This window comes from Ptiloglossa arizonensis, chromosome 3 (genome assembly GCF_051014685.1).
Source record: "Ptiloglossa arizonensis isolate GNS036 chromosome 3, iyPtiAriz1_principal, whole genome shotgun sequence".
Classification (NCBI taxonomy): domain Eukaryota; kingdom Metazoa; phylum Arthropoda; class Insecta; order Hymenoptera; family Colletidae; genus Ptiloglossa; species Ptiloglossa arizonensis.
The window spans coordinates 4,929,750-4,950,755 of NC_135050.1; the positions used below are offsets into that span (position 1 = coordinate 4,929,750).

At 28.6% G+C, this 21,006-nt stretch overlaps 1 protein-coding gene across 17 annotated transcripts in view; it reads left to right on the plus strand.

Moving 5' to 3' along the window:
* Nucleotides 1-21,006, plus strand: part of Tomosyn (syntaxin-binding protein tomosyn) — a 170,650-nt gene that overhangs the window by 102,281 nt on the left and 47,363 nt on the right. For 9 of the 17 annotated variants that reach the window (XM_076305980.1, XM_076305984.1, XM_076305982.1 and 6 more), the window contains 8 exons: nucleotides 1,671-1,746; nucleotides 3,796-3,950; nucleotides 4,497-4,788; nucleotides 5,588-5,831; nucleotides 7,466-7,719; nucleotides 9,722-9,911; nucleotides 17,255-17,548; nucleotides 19,012-19,480. In XM_076305980.1, the coding sequence (XP_076162095.1) occupies nucleotides 1,671-1,746; nucleotides 3,796-3,950; nucleotides 4,497-4,788; nucleotides 5,588-5,831; nucleotides 7,466-7,719; nucleotides 9,722-9,911; nucleotides 17,255-17,548; nucleotides 19,012-19,480 (1,974 nt within the window). Of the gene's footprint in view, nucleotides 1-1,670; nucleotides 1,747-3,795; nucleotides 3,951-4,496; nucleotides 4,789-5,587; nucleotides 5,832-7,465; nucleotides 7,720-9,721; nucleotides 9,912-13,758; nucleotides 13,789-17,254; nucleotides 17,549-19,011; nucleotides 19,481-21,006 lie in introns of all 17 variants that reach the window. The other 8 variants (XM_076305993.1, XM_076305998.1, XM_076305996.1 and 5 more) reach the window with 4 other exon arrangements.

Sequence of the window (21,006 nt, forward strand, 5' to 3'; positions counted from 1 at the left end):
TTCACGAAGGTGGAAGGAAAGAAAGAAGAAATGTGATGAAAAGAGAATAACAAACTGTCTGTTAAAAATTAATTACCTTTATTATATAAAAATGAATTATTATAAACGAATGATAATAAATTAATGGTAGGTAATAATTAGAACAAATTAATAATAATAAATGATAATACCAATTAAATCATAATAGTAAGTAATTATTGATTACGTTTATGATAATTCTGTGGATCAGGAGGTTTAAGAAAGTAATCAAAGCAATAATAATTAGTACAATGATTGCAACGAACGAATACTGTTTTCTTCGTATCTTAACCAGTAAGACAGTCTAAACGTTTATAAACTGACCACAATTTTTAAACAGAGCGCGGTTAATGTTTCGAAGATAACATTGTCTCTTTTTACTGCACAGTTACCTTTAAATAAAGTACACTTGATTATATTCTTGTATCGTCCAGCTAGAAATTGATAGTGAATAACAAATTTTAGTGTTACTATTCTCTCGTTAGAATGTAATATATATTGGCACATTTATAGACTAGTTCGATCGAAGAGCTTTAATTTTCATTTTTACATTTTTGTTTTCATTTCAATCAAAAACGTTATTAAATTGTTGCTTGTTTTACCCTCTTCCAAGATGGTGAGATTATTGAAAAAAAAAAAAAAAAAAAAAAAAACCTTTTTATACATCTCGAGCAGCTACTTCTTGTAGAATTGGCTATTGAATCAAAGAAACATCTCAAATTTGAGAATCGCTTTTTAACAATATTTCCATTAATGACGAGGTTGTTATCGACCACTTCAGAAAGAAAATTTATGATCCAATAGAATTTGATAACGAAGATGGGAGTTCTTCGTCTCAACAATCTGAAGAGTTAACATATATGCCAAGCCCATTCGAAGTGTCATAGTAACATAATCCTTTGTTGCGAAACTTGTGCGGAAGTAGATAACGTTTAGTGTAGAAAGTGTTTACCTCTGTAAATGTCAACGGAAGAAGCAGTAAAGTAATCCGATGTTTTTATATCACGATTAACTATCGGAAACGAGTATGTTTCACGTTTCATTCAAAATAGAAGATTGTTTATAATTCTCAGATTATTAATTTTTCCTCTTGGCAAGAACTACTTGTTCTAACGGTTCTGAACTCTTTTTTTTTAACACATGAATTAAAAAGTTCGTTTCTATTTTGCAATCTGAACTTTTTTCCTGTCAATTCCTGAATTTGTTTAAGAATTCTATCTTATAATCGTAACAAGTTATTTAATTTTTAATAATGTGTATATCAATTGAAAACTATGTTAAATCATCAAATTTGTGTATACTTGGTTATAATTATAAAGTATCGCATAGTATATGAATACTTTTTCTCAAGACACGAAATGAAAGAATTAGTACTATATTCTTAATCAGTAGTATACCTTTTTACCAATATTTATAGTTCTCTATTTTGATAAAATAAGATTATATGCAGGACCATTATATTTTAAAAACAAAATTGAAAAGTTACGAATTTTTATCTTTATAAACGTACATGAGTTTGAAATCTCTTTAATATTTAAATAAACAATTGTTTAATACACACTCGTTTTATCAAAATTGTAAATTAAATAGCATAAGATAACTCACTTGAATATGGCATGGTATGCATTATTATATTTAGATATTTTTTGCAGCAAAAACTACTAAAGATGGTGAACCAGAACCGTGCAAACCAATTCAAAAAGTCGAGTGGAAGCTTTCCAGATCGGGGTAAGATATAATTAATTTTCTTACTCCATTTTTACTTTGATCGATTAGTTAATTGGGAAATATTGAATTTGACTTTTCCTAAAAGATTTTATGCATAATGAAATTTGTAAATTTATAAGAGTTAAAATGAAATTAACTACATTCTTATTGTTTGAAATGTGTTACTTTTTTAAGGAGAAACGTTAGTCATGATATTCTTACAATTGATATTATCAACAAGGAAAAATTCTTGTATAGTTTTTCAAACATTTAATTTGTCTCGTGAATAAACGATACCTTGAAGAAACATTTATCTCTGTAATTTATTCGTTACTCATTTATCTAATTAAATGAAATTTTAGTTTACACTCTGAGGTACATAGCTATATGCAAATTATTTCCATATTTAATTTTTTTTTTTAATAACACTGATTAGATACTTTCATTTCAAAATACATTTGTTTATGTGTTACGTTTAACTCTGACGACCGAGAGGTGTTTCAATTACCTTTGAACAATTGTATAGTAATCATTTCTTAACAATTGCCTATTTATATTTAGGATCATTGTCTTGATAGAAATGGAATGTATTTAAGGTTACCAATTATTTCGCACTTTCCTTTGAATTCTTTTTTAAAATGTCTAAATGCATTAATTTTTTCATAGTCCCCTCAATAAAGTATAATTTACGGCACCGCTTGCTGCAATGTAGGCCTAAAAAATAACATAATTATCACTTTTTTTAACGGTACGAGCAAGTGTGATATTTTTCACATTTAATTCTGTGTTCGACTTTCTCGAAACTATAATTTTCTCCAGAGCAAATTCGATACTTTTGCTTTTGTTGTTTGCACTAATCAACGGCTTTCTTCGTGTCACTTATTTTTTTGTCTGTTATTTTCTTCGTAATATTCTACGAATATTTCCTGGGTAGATCTTATTTAAGTATTTTACAATATCTGTAGCTATTTCTGGAGTACTTTTTCTGAGATTTGTCTCAATTTATCACAACACACATCATCCATCGTGACCGTTTAAAATCTTCTCACTTTCTTTTATTTTATTTGGTATACGATTTTCATTTCTGTAATATTTTCGTAAGAATAAGATAAAGAATATTAAAATTTCATTGTTTATTAAGTCTGTAATTTTTAAAAAGGAATTGGTGGGAATAGCAACGATCATATACCGAGTCATTATTGTACATATATCGTCGTTAGGTTCAAAAAGAAAGAGAAATACCATAATTATACAAAGGTTTATCTATTATACTGTACAAAATTCCGACTATGTTCGACGTTTTGCATTTCGTAGCATAATAAGCAGTTCCGCTAATGCTAGGCATTTCGCATTTCCTATAGTCTTGGATTTCACGTAATAGAGGTTTTAATTTACGCGATAAAACGCAACGCACCACGATTAGGCCACCACACAGTATAACTAACAATCTATTGCTAATCTAGCTGGACAAAATTCGAAATGAACTATTGTAGATATATGTATGTTATTTATTCTGGAAAATATATTCATTGTTTATAAAAATGTAAGTACTATTCACATTTGATAGATATTATACGTTTATTGTACATCTTGTATCCATTTATATACTGTTAATTTATTGAATAATATCCTCCTTACTATTTAACTTACTATACAGACTAAATATTGGACATGATCATTCATCGTATGCCTATACTACTTACCAGTTGCTGTGTTGTGTTTATATAAACATACCGTCACAGGCGTGCAAATATGAGCAAAATTCAATGTACAATACTGCAGATTTTTTTATTATTAATATCTCGGAAACTAATTAATATTCAAAGTTCAAATTTTACACTTACGATCCATTTCTCTTCCCCATGGCATTCTCCAAATATCATCTCGATCGGTGGCCAAGGACATTCGAAATTACAGCCTTGAATTATACCAGGAAGTGTTGAAAAATATCTTCAATTTGAAAGCAAACGTTACCCATGATAATTATATATACATACATATATTGCTAGCTTATTTGCAACTGGAAATATGTAAAATTCGAATAACATTGTATTATTCTTGTTATTTTAGGGAAGCGTACGTTATATTTTCTGGTGGTTTAGCTTACGATACAACTGGACGAACTCCGAGTATAACGGTCATACATGGTAAAACCACCACTGTACTAGAAATGGAGCACAATGTGATAGACTTCATAACACTATGTGAAAGTCCTTGGACCAGCGGTATATAAAACTTATTAAATTTCTTTTTTATGTTACATATAGTATGTAAACGTGCGTGGGTGCGTGCGTAAGTGAATGTGCATGGACAGATATTTATTATAGCATAATAATATAATAGTAGTATCATGATTTGCGCCAAAAAACTTTTTCTTTTTCATATTTAACATACTTAACTTAAAAAGTGTTTTTTTTTTTTTTTTTACGTAATAAAGTTTCAATTTAATTCTTTAATATGTATAATATAATATTCATTATGAACGTTTATAATATATATTATACCATAGTATGTCGTTAAATTCGTTTTTTCATACGCAACAATTCTGCGGAGTCAAAAATATAAAGTGCCATTTAAAAAAATCTCGGAATTTTCTATATTGTATTTTGTAGCCAACTAGAAACTGATTAATTTTTGTTTAAAACCTTTTTTGTCACACATTCGGAAGTGCAACATCCTCTCTCTCTCTCTGTATGTGTGTGTGTGTAATACTGATTTTAGTAATATATTGCAAGCAATTATAATGAATAATTCTGTTTTCATGTGTACAGATTATCAGGATCCATATGCTGTTGTCGTTCTACTACAAAATGATTTGGTTGTGATAGATTTGTTAACTCCTGGATTTCCATGTTTCGAAAATCCTTATCCAATGGACATACATGAGTCACCCGTGACGTGTTGTGTGTACTTTGCAGACTGTCCTTCGGATTTAGTACCTGCTTTTTATTCAGTTGGATCGAAATCTCAAAAAAAAACAGGGTTCAGTGAAAAAGATTGGCCGATATCTGGCGGTGAATGGAGTTCAAGCTCAAGTAGTTATAACGAAATTATTGTAACTGGGTAAGTATTTACGATTGGAACGTTAAATATACAACTAAATATAGACATGTTCGTTTTTAGTATTTATATACTTTATTTATAGAGTCCTTGGTCGCGTACAGACATATGCAACATTATGTGCAATAAAGCGGTTAAAGTTTGTTTGATAATGATTTACTGAAATAATAGTTTCTACAAACGTTCCGATATTCGTAAAGCCTAAGAACCACCGATGTGTCTTTGCTACGTGGCCCAAAGTTTTATTTTTTATTATACCTTTATAAATATAACAACAATGGATCGATGAGACTTTCCTGATGAAAATGTGATTAATTAGTCATTTGAACAATTTGTATCCGTTGATTGTTCAATCTCATGAAGATATGATAAAAGATAAAGAATTTAATGTTTTCTATCATAGTACAAGGAAATTAATTTGTTAAAAGAATAATATTCATTATGTACTGTAGTATCCGTATATAATGTATTCTAATAATAAACATAACTGTCCTCTTATAAGTGTTTTTTGTCGTTATTGATCTTCAATAACCATGTGTTACATTGTGTTCTTTGACCACTATTTTTACACGTATAATTTGTACTTTTTTTTCTAGATTCTTCACTTCGTATATGGATCTAATTATTAGATCTATATTAATGAAAATTTGTATTACAATATTAATACTCACGTAATTTTTTGAAAAAGAATTAGAAAAGTTTTTTAAACCGCTATTGTTTCTACGATTAAGATGATAGAAATACAATACATACTTTTATAAGATACCAGTGAAATTCAATAATAGAAATGTTTTGATTGCAGACATGCTGACGGTAGTATAAAATTTTGGGACGCGTCTGCAGGCACTTTACAAGTTCTTTATAAATTGAAGACTGCAAAACTTTTTGAAAAAGGTAGAACGCGTAGTATAGACTCGGAAGAAGATCCGTTGGCGATACAACTCATCTTCCTTTGTCCTGAAAGTCGAAAATTAGCGATTGCGGGAAGTGGAAGACACGTTGTTTTGTTTAAATTCAAAAAATTAGAGAGTATGTCTGAAGTAGTGGTAAGTAATTTACTTTTTAAGAAATACTTTGTCATTGGGCTGGCCTCCAGAAACTTATTTTATTTTTACATTTAATACAGGATTTATACACGTAATAATAATTAATAACTATAGTGTTTAGATGTGACTAATCAGAATGGTCACGCAAGCGAAACTTATTACTGAAACTGCCTTCAGAATTTTCATTTAATCACATTTATATCCTGAATCCTTTCAATTCTATCCAGACTAGTTAATAGTTATTAAAGTCGTAATAGTGTGTTCTAGATTAGTGCTTCTTAAATGTTTTTATCCGTGAACTCTTCTCGTAAGAGATAGAATTATTAAGTTTTATAAATTATGTAGTTGTCGTATGCAGCTAAAAGACAATTTTAGAAACTAATTACAGTAACCCCTCGAATGATTCGAACATTGTTCAAATCGTTCCCATCACTATTTTCGTTCTACGGTTTAAACGATCGTTGACTCGAGCAACCAGCAGCTATGGATTCAAAAACTGATTGGTCTAATTTCAAAATTGTGTTTCATGTGTCTCAGCGGGACAATTACTGATGTAAATTCCAAACTTTCATATTTCTGAAAATGAAAAACATTTTAATAAACATTGGTTTATAAACTAATAGTTTTCGAAACATTCAACTTTTTATTTAGGTAAGGCAAGTTCTTTGTGTAATTGTACATATCGTAGAATAACAAATTAAAGATGGTTTCATAATGAATATGTTTAAAATTTAAAGACTGTTTAATGACCATATGATTCTAACAAATATTTGTATTGAAATGTTTACCGAGTGTCTGCACCGGATATGCACTAAGAGTTAGCGAGGCAATATCATAATTGTCGCGTTTCCTTTGATCACGTATTATTAACAGGAATGAAGATACAAACGAAGGAGTAAAAGAATATTTTGTCACATAGAAATAAGCTATATAAAAACAAATTTCATTTATTAATCAAAATAAAATTTGTATAATTTTTATTATATCTTTGTGACAACATTACTAATACGTTGGTGAGATTTACCCAATAAAAATGAATTCAAAATATGATTTGATTCGGATTACTTGTAATTATGCGTATAGTAAAGCACTTTTGAATTCGGTAAATACGTCGATCAATTCAATTGACGTTTCCCTTTCTTTTTATATATTCAAACATATGCATATGTTTATAAACAATAATATATATATATATATGTGTTTATATATATGTATATATTATATGTATATGTATATATATATATATATATATATATATATATATATACATACATATAATAATAATTATTATTATTAGAAAAAATTATTTCGTAATACAAATAGTCTAATCAAAGTGAGTTACTGTAGAGAAATGATTATGTTTGTCTAAAAATATGACAACTACTTCAAGTGAAAAATATAAATAGAACCAATATAATACTTGTTGAAGTTATTGTTAAATAATTAACCCCGAATTATTAAGATACCAGTGATTTTGCGGTACGTGTAACTGTACAAAGAACTTATCTAATAAGAGAAGCTCCCTGTGTATTTAAATTCATTGTAGAAATAATATTAGATCATATCATAACACTCAATTTATTTAATACGACACTTCTGGAAGTATAATAAAAATTTATGTTTATCCAATGTAGACTTTGGAGGTATCATTGACAGCAGATCCAGGGAAAGAGGTAGAAAGCTCGTCCGATCATGATTCTCCGGCCGGTAATACTTCAGGAAGCAGCGAGACCAAAAATACTGAAGCGAATCAGCCGCTTAAAGTTAAGGGTGGTTTGCAGAAGAGAGCTGCAGGCTTTCAGGCAACGCTAATCTGTTTAACGGTTGCTGCCAGTGGGGAACAACCTGAAAATATAACAGCTCTTAGTTTGAACTCTTCCTATGGTTTGTAAGTATGCAAATTATACTTAACTCTCTTCATAAATTCAAGAATAATAAAGAAACTTTAAACAATGAAAATAATTATATCTCAAAAAGAAGTCGGAATGGGGATTGAAACTTGTGCCAAAAAGGCATCTATTTGTAAAACTACCGCCTTACCAATGACTTTCTTTTGTTTCAATTGCCTATTGCAAAACTAGAGCCTTTTTAAAATTAATGAAGATTCCTTTAAAGCATTTGTCTATATTACCAACAACATATGAGCACTTATGTTTTAAGTGTCTCATCTTGGGTGTAGGTTTAATATTTAAACTTAATGGCTTGGAATCAGCTTTCTTTAAATTAAAACTATACCTAGATTGCTTCTATATGATTGCTGGGATTTATATCTTAATTTAAATGAGAAATTTAAGTATTTGTTTTACTTGACAATCTTGTAAAAAAAAAACAAGAAAAATATACTTAAAGGTAATGGGGTAATAATTTGATATAATCGCAGTTTAGCAAATAAAAGTTCATGATAAAATTTTAGACAAAATTTTAATATTAAATATTTCGTAAACTATGTGTTTACGATAACATCGTGTTTGTACTTCATTACAACCTACCGAATCATCCTCACCACTGTTTATATTCTTCTACTTCTTATAGATTTAACTCTTTGAATATCGAGCTTTTTAGATTTGCTCTTTATTTACGCTAAATTAAATTAAACCTTTGTAATTTTTCTCAAATCTGTTAGTACTATGGATACATATAAGTATAGTTTACGTCAATAACTTTTTCCGGATACATAGTATATCCGTCCATAGCACTAAAGGGTTGAAAATCGGCTGGACAAAGTTAAAAACAATATTCCATGCATACCATTGGTATTAGTAGCTATTAATGTTAATTAAAAGTTATTACATTGCTCTCTTCATGAGAATATCATCAATGGATTGGAGAGATTGTCTGGTCAAAAATAAGTCTAAATAAAAAATTTATATGCAATTAAAAGTTTCTCATAAAACGTATAAATGAAAATAGTTCGACTATGGCCTAGTTTGATTTCATTTTTATCAAAAGATCCTTGTTAATCTATTGATAATATTTTCATAAAGATCCAATGAGATATATAAAAGTTTTTTTTGCATAATTCACTGTCACACTGATACGCGTGTAAAATCGCTTTGAAACTCGACGATCAAGTATCAACAATACATGACACGCTTTACAATTGCACTCACTCTCGGTATATCTCTTTCACTTTCCTTGTCAAATAGTTCAAATGTGGATTTCAGCCCATGATAGGAAAAATCGATTTCGAAAACAAATCCGTTACCATTCCTTTTTAAAACATGTCGAACGGAGCCAAATCCATCGGTATGTTTCACCAATGGGTGTACATCACTGTGAAAATTAATTTTGTAAAGTCAGTATAATACTTATGAACATCTGATTGTTGGAATATTACAAATATCAATATTTCTTAAACTTTATTGAAACATACGGTACGACATACAGAAAAACAAATATTTTCTGGTTATGAGAACATATGCACTTGTATATGAGTACTTCGTTTAAAACTTTCATAAAATTCGTGTATATACTATAATACATTTTCAACTTTCTGGTAAGAGTGACAAGTAATGACATAAATGATTGAAATATACAATTTATGATAAAAAGAAACTCGAAAATGATTAGTATAATTGTACAACTTGAATTTCGTGTTTATTCAAACAAGTTAAAGAAAATTATTTATTCTTATATTAATTAGCTCTGTTGGTATAACATGAATGTCTAATTTCTGTAATGCTTTTGTGTTACATTTTATAAAGACAATCAAATGAACGGGGTATGATAATTATACATTTGACGTGATTAAATTGAATATTACTGTAGTTTCTTCGTGTTTTCATAGTTTCCATGATTTAAGTATATAATTACACGTTCTTTTTACTGTCTATAAGATAATTAAAACGAGGAACAAAAATCGCTCCAAAATGGTAACTATTTAATTTTAGAATGGCTTACGGGAACGAATCCGGTTTGGTGATAATAGACATCGTGCAGAAAATTTCTTTGGTTGTGTTGAATACAGCGGATATCGGTGGTAGTACGGATCCATGTCAACGCGCGCTACGCAGCCCTAAACGTCAAGACGATTTAAAACGAGAAAACGAAGATAAAGCAAGGAGTCCTAGCACAGATCAGGTAAAATGTATTTCTTTTTTAATCATAAACATTTTTAATATTATAATTGTTACCCTTTCCATTCTTCTCGACTTTGTCTGAAGAAACGTTGTGAAAGTTTGATATTTTTATATATATATATTATATATATATTATATATATATATATATATATATATATATATATATATATATATATATATATGCATTTCGCTTTTTCTAGACACTAAAATTAACTATCTTCATTATTGCATGACTGTAAAAAAACTACAGGACTTGAGTGTTCAGTTTGTTACCAAATTCGTAATTATAAGTCTTTTTTCTTTTGTAAATATTAAAAACTTCAGTTCTTAATAATGTCGCCGTGATATAACAGCTTTTATACCAATGCCAATAGTAGACATCATTAAATAGTCATAGATCACTCTATCATATCTGTGAAAATAGTCTTCCACGAATGTTACGAGCAACGATTTCATTTGACATTCCGTAGGATTTTTAATTATAGCATACAAATAAAAACCTGTTAGATCAATAAACTATTTAATTTTTCAGAAAAGTAACTGGTGCATTACATTATTTAACAAAAATAATTATTTTTATTTTTTGCCCTGTAATTTTTTTTATATTATTTTACACCAAAATAGAAATAATAAATTTTAAACAGTTCTTAGGGAAAACAATAATTAACTTTACTTAAACATCTGACATCTAATCAGACGACTGTTTAATCGAATAAAAATAACGTAGAAGATATTGAAAAATATTTCATTACAATAACGATTTAAAATCTAAAAACTGTAATTTGGATAAAACTAAATATCGAATACGAAACACTTCATTAAAGCTTAATTTCTATCATTTACTCTGTTTTATTGAATTCATAATTGTCTCGCGTTATTTTAATTCATAAGACGCTTTTAACTAACACATTGTTTATATAAAAGATTTAATACTTAAGTAATTATGTGACAGTAGTTTCACCAATTCCAAGCAGAAAATTTGCGAACATAGAAGCGATATATTTATACTAGAGACATAATTTATCGATCACATATTTATTAAGAAACTAATAATATTTAAAAGTACTTGTCAATACTATATTGATAAGTAAGAACTTTTACATATATTTACTTGTCTCCATAAATTTTTCAATAAAGTTTCAATTTTTACATACGTAAAGCGCTCAAATGAATTCTTAGAAAAATATTAGGTAATGATAACAAATGTCATGAGGCAAAGTTGAATTCTCTTTGGATTACATTTCTGAGGTATAAAGTTATATTTAATTAAATTATTTAATTTATAAAATACAATCGAACATAATTAGTTTAAGCATTTACTAATTAATTTATTAATCTTTTTAAAATTTTCAAATTGGAAATCAACATCAACACTTTGAACAACATCCTAGGTGATAATAAATAAAGGACCTTAGAATGTTACAGAAAATTCACATCATCGAATTATTCGGAATATGGACTGTAATAAGGCATATTCTAAAACAATATGTTATCATTTAAAGAACAAACATACTGAATTCGCTTAAGAAGTGTGCTACTTAGAAACTCTTCAAATTTGCCTAATAATATTTTGATATCTTGAATGTACTTAAAGATATTTATTTGTCACGCTTTACGCGACTCGCCCTGTATAAGTTGCTTTCCACGCTTATTGAGTGTTAACACTGCCTATCTGCAAATTTTTTTCATCAAGTGACCCTTATTACGGTAGTAATAGTTTTTTTGTAAATGAAAACGTACAGAAGATTTTAAAGAATTTATATCTTCAAAGAGGAGTCATTTTACGCCAAGTCGATCACTATTGCAATTTTGGTCATAGATTTTAATAAAATTGAAATGATTTGGTCTCCGTGAAATTATGGAGGTTTAAGTCATCATTTTTCTGATTTAAAATTTGTTTAAGAAATAAAGAATACCGAGGTTTGCGATTTTTGCTCATTTTCATGAAATCGGGCTGTATAAATAAATTTTTTATATTCGAAACTATCAACTACCTCGTGGTTTGGCTTTGTTTTTATTTTCATCGAGAAGAATCGACCTTAAAAAATGAGCGTTCTCTTAATTCAAACAATAATTTTTATAACATAAAAATTCTAAACAAATTATTATTTTGTAAATTTTGAATCATAACGAACTGCTAGCAAAGAATACAGTACATATTGTTTCAAGTATTCAATCTACACGATCAGCCAACTGTACCATTTGCACGCTATATTATTTTAAGTCTACAAACGAAACCGACAGTCTCATAGTCATTTCGGTGATACCTTTTATATCTGTGTAACAATTTTACTGATCTCCCTGTATTAATTTAAGAATGGACTGTATCTATTTTATTCTTTTAGTTAGACGAAAATCTTTGAAATAGAATTCAAACTCTTAAATCTCGAGATTTATTTAAACGAACGTATATATCTATTATTAATATTATGTTTAATTACGTTAATCGCAAAAAACATGTATAACACACTGTTATAGATTTACGCCAATATCACAAAAAAGTCTTTTGTAAAACTTCATTCATTTAATATAAAGATAACACTGTTTTCAGCATAATGCAGTAGTTTTGATCTCGTTACAATAATTAAAATCGATAATCAAAATATTTCATGCTACCAAATCGAAATATCTGGAAAATAGTCAGAAATATTGCATTTTGAGTTATTTTCATGGCACATAGCACTATATGCTCCGCTATATTCAACGCATTGGCATTAAGAAATAAAATTATTTATTCTGAAAGTTCGTTCCTTTTTAACAAATACGAGAAAAAAAAATGAATAACCATATGGTTAATAGTTTTGCAGCTAAAAATTGATTTATATGACCCGTTTTCGTGGAAACGAGCAAAAATTTGAAACTTTGACGTTTTATATTTGTTCAATTTTATCAAAATACTTGACATCGAGTTGCAAAAAGTAATGCATTTGGCGTACAATGACTCAGAGACGATTTAAGTATATTTTTTGTTGCGCGATGTGAGAACGTCAGCGGAATCATTGTTTTATTGCTATTTGTATGGTATTCTATTACAGAAAATTATGGTAACCTTGAAATTGTCTGTATACCATCACCCACGGAAAAAATACCGTAATAAGTCTCATTAGATATTATATAAATTTTGGACACAACATTTCTTATTGTAATAAGAAGAAAGATAAGATATTACAGATCCACTACACTTCGAGCTTAAAGCAGCTTCATTGTTTTTTGAAGACATAAAACAAATATTAGTTCATGCATTTTATGTTGAAAAAACGGATACGATGTTTTTATCGTAGTCTGATAAAAGTGTTTAAGAAAATTAAAACATCAGCAACGTACATTTTTCTTCGTCAGATTTTTCAATGAGAATCTTATAGTTCTATAGTTATCATTAACAGAATCTCTGTGCCTTTTAAACATTCCATAGTTACGATTTCATTTTCAATTCCTCGTGCAATCATACATACAAATGAAAAACACACATGATATTTTCTGCTTGGAACATTAGAAGTTAGAAATTTAAGAGAAAGAAAGTAGTATTATGGGAATGAATTAAGTAATTTTAAATAACAAACGAGAATGTTATCGGCAACTAGTGGTCAAACTTGTCATTTTCCATATGCCGAAAATTAAAGTTTAGTTATAATAGATTTATGTAACACGTCTTATGAACAAGTATTTCATATTTAATTATTACAACTTCCAATAACTAAGACATTGAATAAATGTTAGTTATACCTATAGTAAATAATGTTCGTTGTATTTTTGGAAAAAATCGACACTATCGTTCTTAGTCTTTTTAAAAAGAAATAATGTGTATTCTGATCAGCTACTTATATTTATTATGCATTTAATGTTTAGCTAACTATGTGTCTACCCACATTGAAACAAGTAAGACCAATATTTTTTTCATTAAAGAAACATTTAGAGTTTTTGTTTTCGTTCTATGATATACAATATTCCTTTAATAATGAATAAATAAACTCGATGAAAGTAGGTAGTAAGTAGTAGATCATATTTCAGTTTTATTATTAACTTTGGTTTATATTTAGACTGTCAATCAATGTTGAACATGTAGAAACAAACAACGAACAAATGACACGATCAAAATGTAGTTCAAGAGTGTTAGAAAATGACTGTCGTTACGGTTGCGTACGACCTACTGACCTAAGAATATTTACATGTGCGCCGATTTTCACATAAACTTTTGATGAAATTTGTACATATACACAATTTAATAAACTTAACAATACGATAGTACAAAGTATACAACACGGTAAAACTGAAAATAAATATATAGTTACTACAATATCGCAATGTTTTTGTATGAAAGTAATAAATGTATAGAGGGCTCATTAACAACACGGATATCGTTAACATAATTGTCAAATGAAAATTGTTTTCTGTAAAGTACATTAAACCGAATAAAACCAACAGTTTATATGTTTACTACGTAAATGCTATACAATTTGAATTTTAAGTAAATACCTTGTATTCGTACGTTTGCAAATATACACTATCTTATATTTAACAAATTTTATGCTACAGCATGCTTATACACATATATGACATACATTTATATTGCGATACTTATTAATAAGCAGCGATTATTGATGCGAAACAGATTACATTTTGAGGAGAAGGTTTGAACACAATCCCATTTAAAAATGTTAAATTATCTATGCATAATTATTACTTTACAAATATTTCTCCTAGTAACTGTTTATTTTCCTTTTTCTTTTGAGAGAGTTCAGCAGGATTATTTTAAATATTTTAAAGATATTCATAATATCAATTCATATTATCGTATTCTTATTATTTAAATATTTATTTTTCATTTGCGAATACAAATATTTAATAGGGCGCAATATTAATACAAATTTAATATCGTAATAGAAATACACATATAAAGTATTATTATCGAGAATAGAATATATTTATAACTATTTAACATTACTTATGTAATGAGTACATCTAAAGTATTTATTTTCCTTTTTTTTTTTTGTGATAACGAAACACATCTCAATAATGTAAATAATGTAAAGCACGTCCAAAGTATCTCTAGCTAAAGTCAAAGCAAAGAAAAAGAATATTTCAGAAAGAATTTAGTTTTTCGAAATTTTGAAATATGTAAATGTGAGTATGAATATATGAAAGTTTTCTTGATTTGATCAAATAATTGTGTATAATTATGTACACATTAATTGTCTTTTTCTACAATGTCGGAATGTAGTATTTATACTACTGACTTATAAGTAATTTCTTATTATGCATAATAAACATATACATATGCAGATATATGAAATACAATATACCTTTTTTCTTTGGTTGTGATAAAGATATGAAAAGTTGGAACCATATTTAGAAACTATCGGTAACGTAAGTTCAGTATATATATATATATATATATTATATTACATTATCAACCAATCGTTACGCTAGTATTTTATTTTATAATTACAAAATGAAACAGTAATAATATTATATAATTACACAACATTGCTGTAACAAGCGTACCCCATGACTGATCAATTTTACCCCTACAGATAAATATACACTTGTAACAACGACTTGTGAAATGTTTCAGCTACGTATGTTTATTACCTCAGTAAATGACAACATTAATCAGGTCATGACGGTCGTTGCAGGTGATTTTAAATATATATAAATCTAATGAGCATAGTAATTAGGCTATTCATTCTATAGAATTCTGAAGTTATATTTCTTTTTTTTTTTAAATGTCAAATGATATTTTAAATATATTTAACATATTAACTAAGAATTCTTTGGAATGTTCCAGTATGCTCGCTTGTAACTATGCTATTTATAACACGTATTTTTCATGTTGAATATATTTAAATACGTTACTGTTTTCATGTTAGATATATTTTGTCACAGAAAGTAATATATTATTCTTGAAATGGTATACGCTAGTAACAGCTTTAAAGACTCTACCAGCTCTGCCATTCTACCGAAATAATTTTGGACATTCGAAGAAAACCTTTTACAGAGAAAGATACATACTTTTGTTTAAGTTACAAACAAGTTAATATACAGGGTTCCTGTTGACATTCTTCTCATGTATGTACACTTGACCAGAAAGGCAATCCACATAGATTGTATATCAAACATTTTTTTAAATATATATTTAAATTTATTTAAATATATAACTGCATGCTTAAAATTTAGTCAATTCTGGTATAAATAAGTAAACTGTTGATAAAATTTATTAATTCATCTATTTTGATGCTTCTAGCTAGAAGTACTAAGCATTTTTGAGTATGATATACATAAACGTAAAAGTATGTGCATAAATGATGAATCACATTATAGAATACAACTTACATCAGTAATATTAACTTTTTTATAATATTAATAAGTCGCCGAATGAGCATATTTTAAGTATTGTGTTACCATCAAGAAATCTGTAGACACCCTCTACAGTATGTATTGTTACATTGAGCGCTTATTCAGAAGTCAAGTTTAAAATGCTGAAGTTCACAACTGAAATCTTTCGAGAATCCAAATACTTTTACTTTGTCTTGCTAGTATTTTTTAATTTAAAACGTATCCGTATCATACAAGTAAATAAATCAAACAGATCTAATCATATTGTCACGCAAGTGATATTGCACTGAATCTATATTTGGGTTGTTTTTAAGAAGTAATGAAAATTTTAAGTTTATAAAAAAAAATAAAACTGTCCTTTAAAGACTGTTCTGCATTAACTTGAGTTTCTGAAGAAGCAGTAAATTTTAAATATGTGCTTACGTTTCTAAAAGTTTTACTTCACGTATAAAGGGGTTGTTAAATATATCAGGATATTGTTTCTATGAGCATCTTAGGTACGCCTTGCCTTACGATTAAGACATACAATTGATCTGAGTTTTGTAAAATGTTCAAAGACACCCTCCCTTGTCTTCACTCTTTGGTTCAACATTTCTAATTATGTAAATTTATTTGGGAAGTGACAAGTGACCATACGTTTGCGATATCTATCCGTTTGAAGGTTGATCACAACATTATTTTTATAAATAAATTTTCGTATTTGTAATCAGATATACATATATTTATATATTTTTTAAATATATATATATGCTAACACCTTATATTTAATATAACATAGTATACATTTAGATTTATAAGATTATATTATATTACATTTTACGAACATCATAATATTTGCGGGGTATACTAACAGTAAGCGTTACTAACGGTATTAAAATACATGCAATAATGCTGTATATTGTATGCATATAACATGTGAAATTATTTGCTTTTAGAATTAGAATTAAATCTTTTGCTATTTTGTATGCATTGATTTATTGTACAAAATCCAACATGTTAAATTCATCAGACTCATCGAGACTCTACTGTGGCATCCGAAGCCTTATTAGCAATGGTAACCGACAATGCTCAACATTCTCAACAATGTCCACTTCGCGATGAATTCCAAACTGGAAGCAATAACGAGAAAGGAACCACGGAGGAATCCGTGAACGAAATCTCTAAGCTTGGAAATACAATGAACGAAGAAGATTGTACAAAAAACCATGGCTGGAAAGGATTTAGTCTCAAGAGGCAACTCAGCAAGGTTGATCTGAAAATAAAAAGTACTTTCACGCCAACTTTGGTGACGTCTCAAAATGGGGTACTTGTATGCTTTTTATCTTATTTTTAGAAATACTTACCTTATTTATGTCAAGAAAGTTAGATGTTCCGTATATACTATAGTGTGTGGTTTCGGCGGACCTAAATAAACATATCATTACTTACTCTAAACGTTGCTCGTTTCCAGTATAAATAATTAAAATTGAAGTGTAAATAATAATTCAAAGGAACATGTTGTAACATCGTATTATTTGTATCTTTCAATATATATTACATAGCATATTTCGTGGTGTACTAAGTCTTAGAAAAGGTTAAAAAGAATTTCAAAGATTTCTATCCTATAGTTGAGTTACTATGTACAATAACACGAACGAGATATTATTGAACGAGGAAGTAACATATCTCAGAGTTTCATATTTTCCAATTATCATTATCATTATCATTATCATCATCATCATCATTAGCAGCAGCAGCAGCATTACCACCATTATCATCATTATTGTTATCGTCGTTGAGGCAGAAATGTAAATTATCATTTACAAATATTAAGGAGATTTCCGCACTCCTTGTACACTCATTTGGGACAATGAATTTATTTTACTAAATATACGAGGTGTGTACTAAACATTTTACTTTACCGATATAAATAAGAGCTACATTTTAGACCAAAAAGTAACATCTCGCCACTTGTACAATAGCCATTGTCATCAGATTCCTTTTTTTTCTTGTTTATTTTTTTTTTGCAAAATTATGTTTCTAGAGTTCTACTTTTACAAAGTATAATAATTATATATTACAAGAAGTTCGCATAAATATTTCTTCGAAATTATATTAATTCAGTGTTACAGCTGGTTAGATTTTAACATTGATTTTCTTACTACAAAAACAGCTCAAAATAATTAACGTCGTGCGCAAACATAAGAAGTAAAATATGTTGGAACACTTTTTGTTTTATATGCTGAAAGAGTACAAATGCTTTAATTCGTATGCAACTGAATTGAGATTTTTTAAAACTCAAAGACGAATGCAATTAAAAAAATATGCAATTTCGGACATACATTTATACAAACTTTCTTTATTATTTTCACATTCTCCAGTTGAATAAGTTTGTACCTTTTTTTTTAGAAAAAAAATTATTGGTTTGCGACAAACTGTTTTTTAAATATACAAATGATTGCAATGTAATTTGGTGAAAGATTAATCGCAAATATTCTATTAGTTTGAGATGCTGTTAAGTTCTTCGTCTTCTATGTATGTATATTGTAATTAAATTTTGTTCTAACATTATGTTAAGCAAAGTGTGAATTTGTCTCTCTTACCATTTGCTTTGTGCTTTGTTTGTTTCATTTATCTATTACGGCAAGTGGGATTAATTAAAGGAATTATATTTACATGTGACTAACAGTTTTGTCTTTAATTGTTTGAGCTTTCTATATTACAAAAGTGACTATAAAATGAACCTTTAAAATGAAAAAGTCTGTACAAGTACCCCATTGTTAACAGGTAGGCACTGATAGTAGCGGTCAGAAATCTTCCGTTTTTTACTGTAACATCAACGAATCCGCGAATTCGTTATCTCCAGTCGAAAGTGTCGAAGATGAATCTTCGCTGTCATCGGAAGGTTCAGTATCAGGCCGCGAAAGTCCATTAAACGATGGTAAGAAAAGGAATAGTCAGGAAGTGAAGAGCCCAATGACCGAAGGAGACAATAATAAACAATTACGATCTCAAAATGACAACGTTGTCGCAAAGTCCGATGCTGTACGGCCAGTTAATTTAACTTTACCTGAGAATGAATTGAAACCGCCACGGCTGAAGAAAATCGTGAAGATGAAACAAGTGAAAAGAGAAGGTCGTTTACTGTCCGTGCCGAATTTAAAGTTTGCAAAAAACGATGCAACGGTTTGTGACCTAAGGTGCGAAGAAAACACGGCTCCTGAATCCTTCACCGGCAATCTAATAAGAAGATTCAGTAAGTGTTCAAAATTAGAGTAGAGGAGAGTCTGTGTTGTCCGTGTGCATTTAGAAACGTGATACGTGTTAGAGTTTAATGTAACATGCGAATATGAGTATATGCGTGTGAGTGTGAGTGAGCATTCGTTTACAAACCAATTTTCTTCAAATCGCAACGTCATCGCGTGGCGATTCAATCATTGCGCGAAAAATGATGCCTCTGTGTCAATGAGAACGTATACTTGTTTTACGAAAACTAGATTAATTATAGAAAAAGCTCGGCTACATTTCAACTGTGCTTCTATTTTTCTCCTTGATTTAACAAGAAAAAAAAAAAAAATTGCCTAGGATGCTCGTAGATTCATGTATATTAACTTCTAGAGATAATATCAAATGATAGTGTCTATATAAACTAAGCTTTCACAATAAGATATCATCAGTATCAAAGGTTTATGTGAAACATAATTGATTTTGCTTTTTAAGGTATATTGTATAACGATTTATCGCGTTCAACTAACTTGGTCCGCGTATCATATTTGTTTTCCAGGTTCTTTTCCATATAATATTGGATCATTTCCATGCTAAGTCAAACATTTTTTGAAGTACCATTGTAGCTTTGGCTGGATTAGGATATGTTGCGTACTCCTTTTCAATACATAAACTTATCATAAAGAACTTCTCGAAATTTTGAAAGTTGATTTTACAACTTTAATCAATTATAATACCTATTGAACTGGCTATCAGATAAGTTTTTGGAAAGGTTCCGATTTATACGAAAGGTAATAACTAAAATAGCAGGGGAAATTTAAAAATCTGAACCCAATTGAGAACATAGTATATTTGCTCTCTGTATTGAGTAATTTTCAAGAAAGGGCAATCATTCGATGTAAAAAAGAATTGTAAGTACTGCATTGGTTACTTTTAAAATAACGTTATTTAAAATATTCCTCGATCATATTATTTTATTCGACAATTACTTCGTTTTTGAAATACAATTACGTTTTTGCTTCATAATAAAGTATTCTTGGAAATAATTGATATCTTGCAAGAAATGTAATAATCAGCAATTTTCTGCAATCAAAAACTTCTGAGTGTGCCATATAAAGTAACAGAAGGAAAGGTTTATTTTTAATATTAAAAAATATTGTCTGTATTGTGTTCATTTTTAAAAACTTACATAATTTTTAATAAATTTTGAAAAATCCTTTGAGATAAGTTTAAATATCGTCAAAGACTACACATATCCAACTTCTAGCCAAATCTATTTATTATTCTATAAAGTGTCCAATCTGGCATAGGACGATCCTATTATATATATATCTACTTCATTTTACCAATGCTTGCTATAACACAACTTCATATATTTCGTAAATGTGAAGAAAAATAAATTAATAATAAATGAAGATTGTATGCGATCAAAAGTTAGAAGATTTGTTACTGAGTATTACTAACGACGATATTATTAACTCACATAAATCTGAAAATAGACACGAAATACAGGAGCTTGCAAGAGTATAGCCAACCGCAGTACTAAACCCCAAGCTT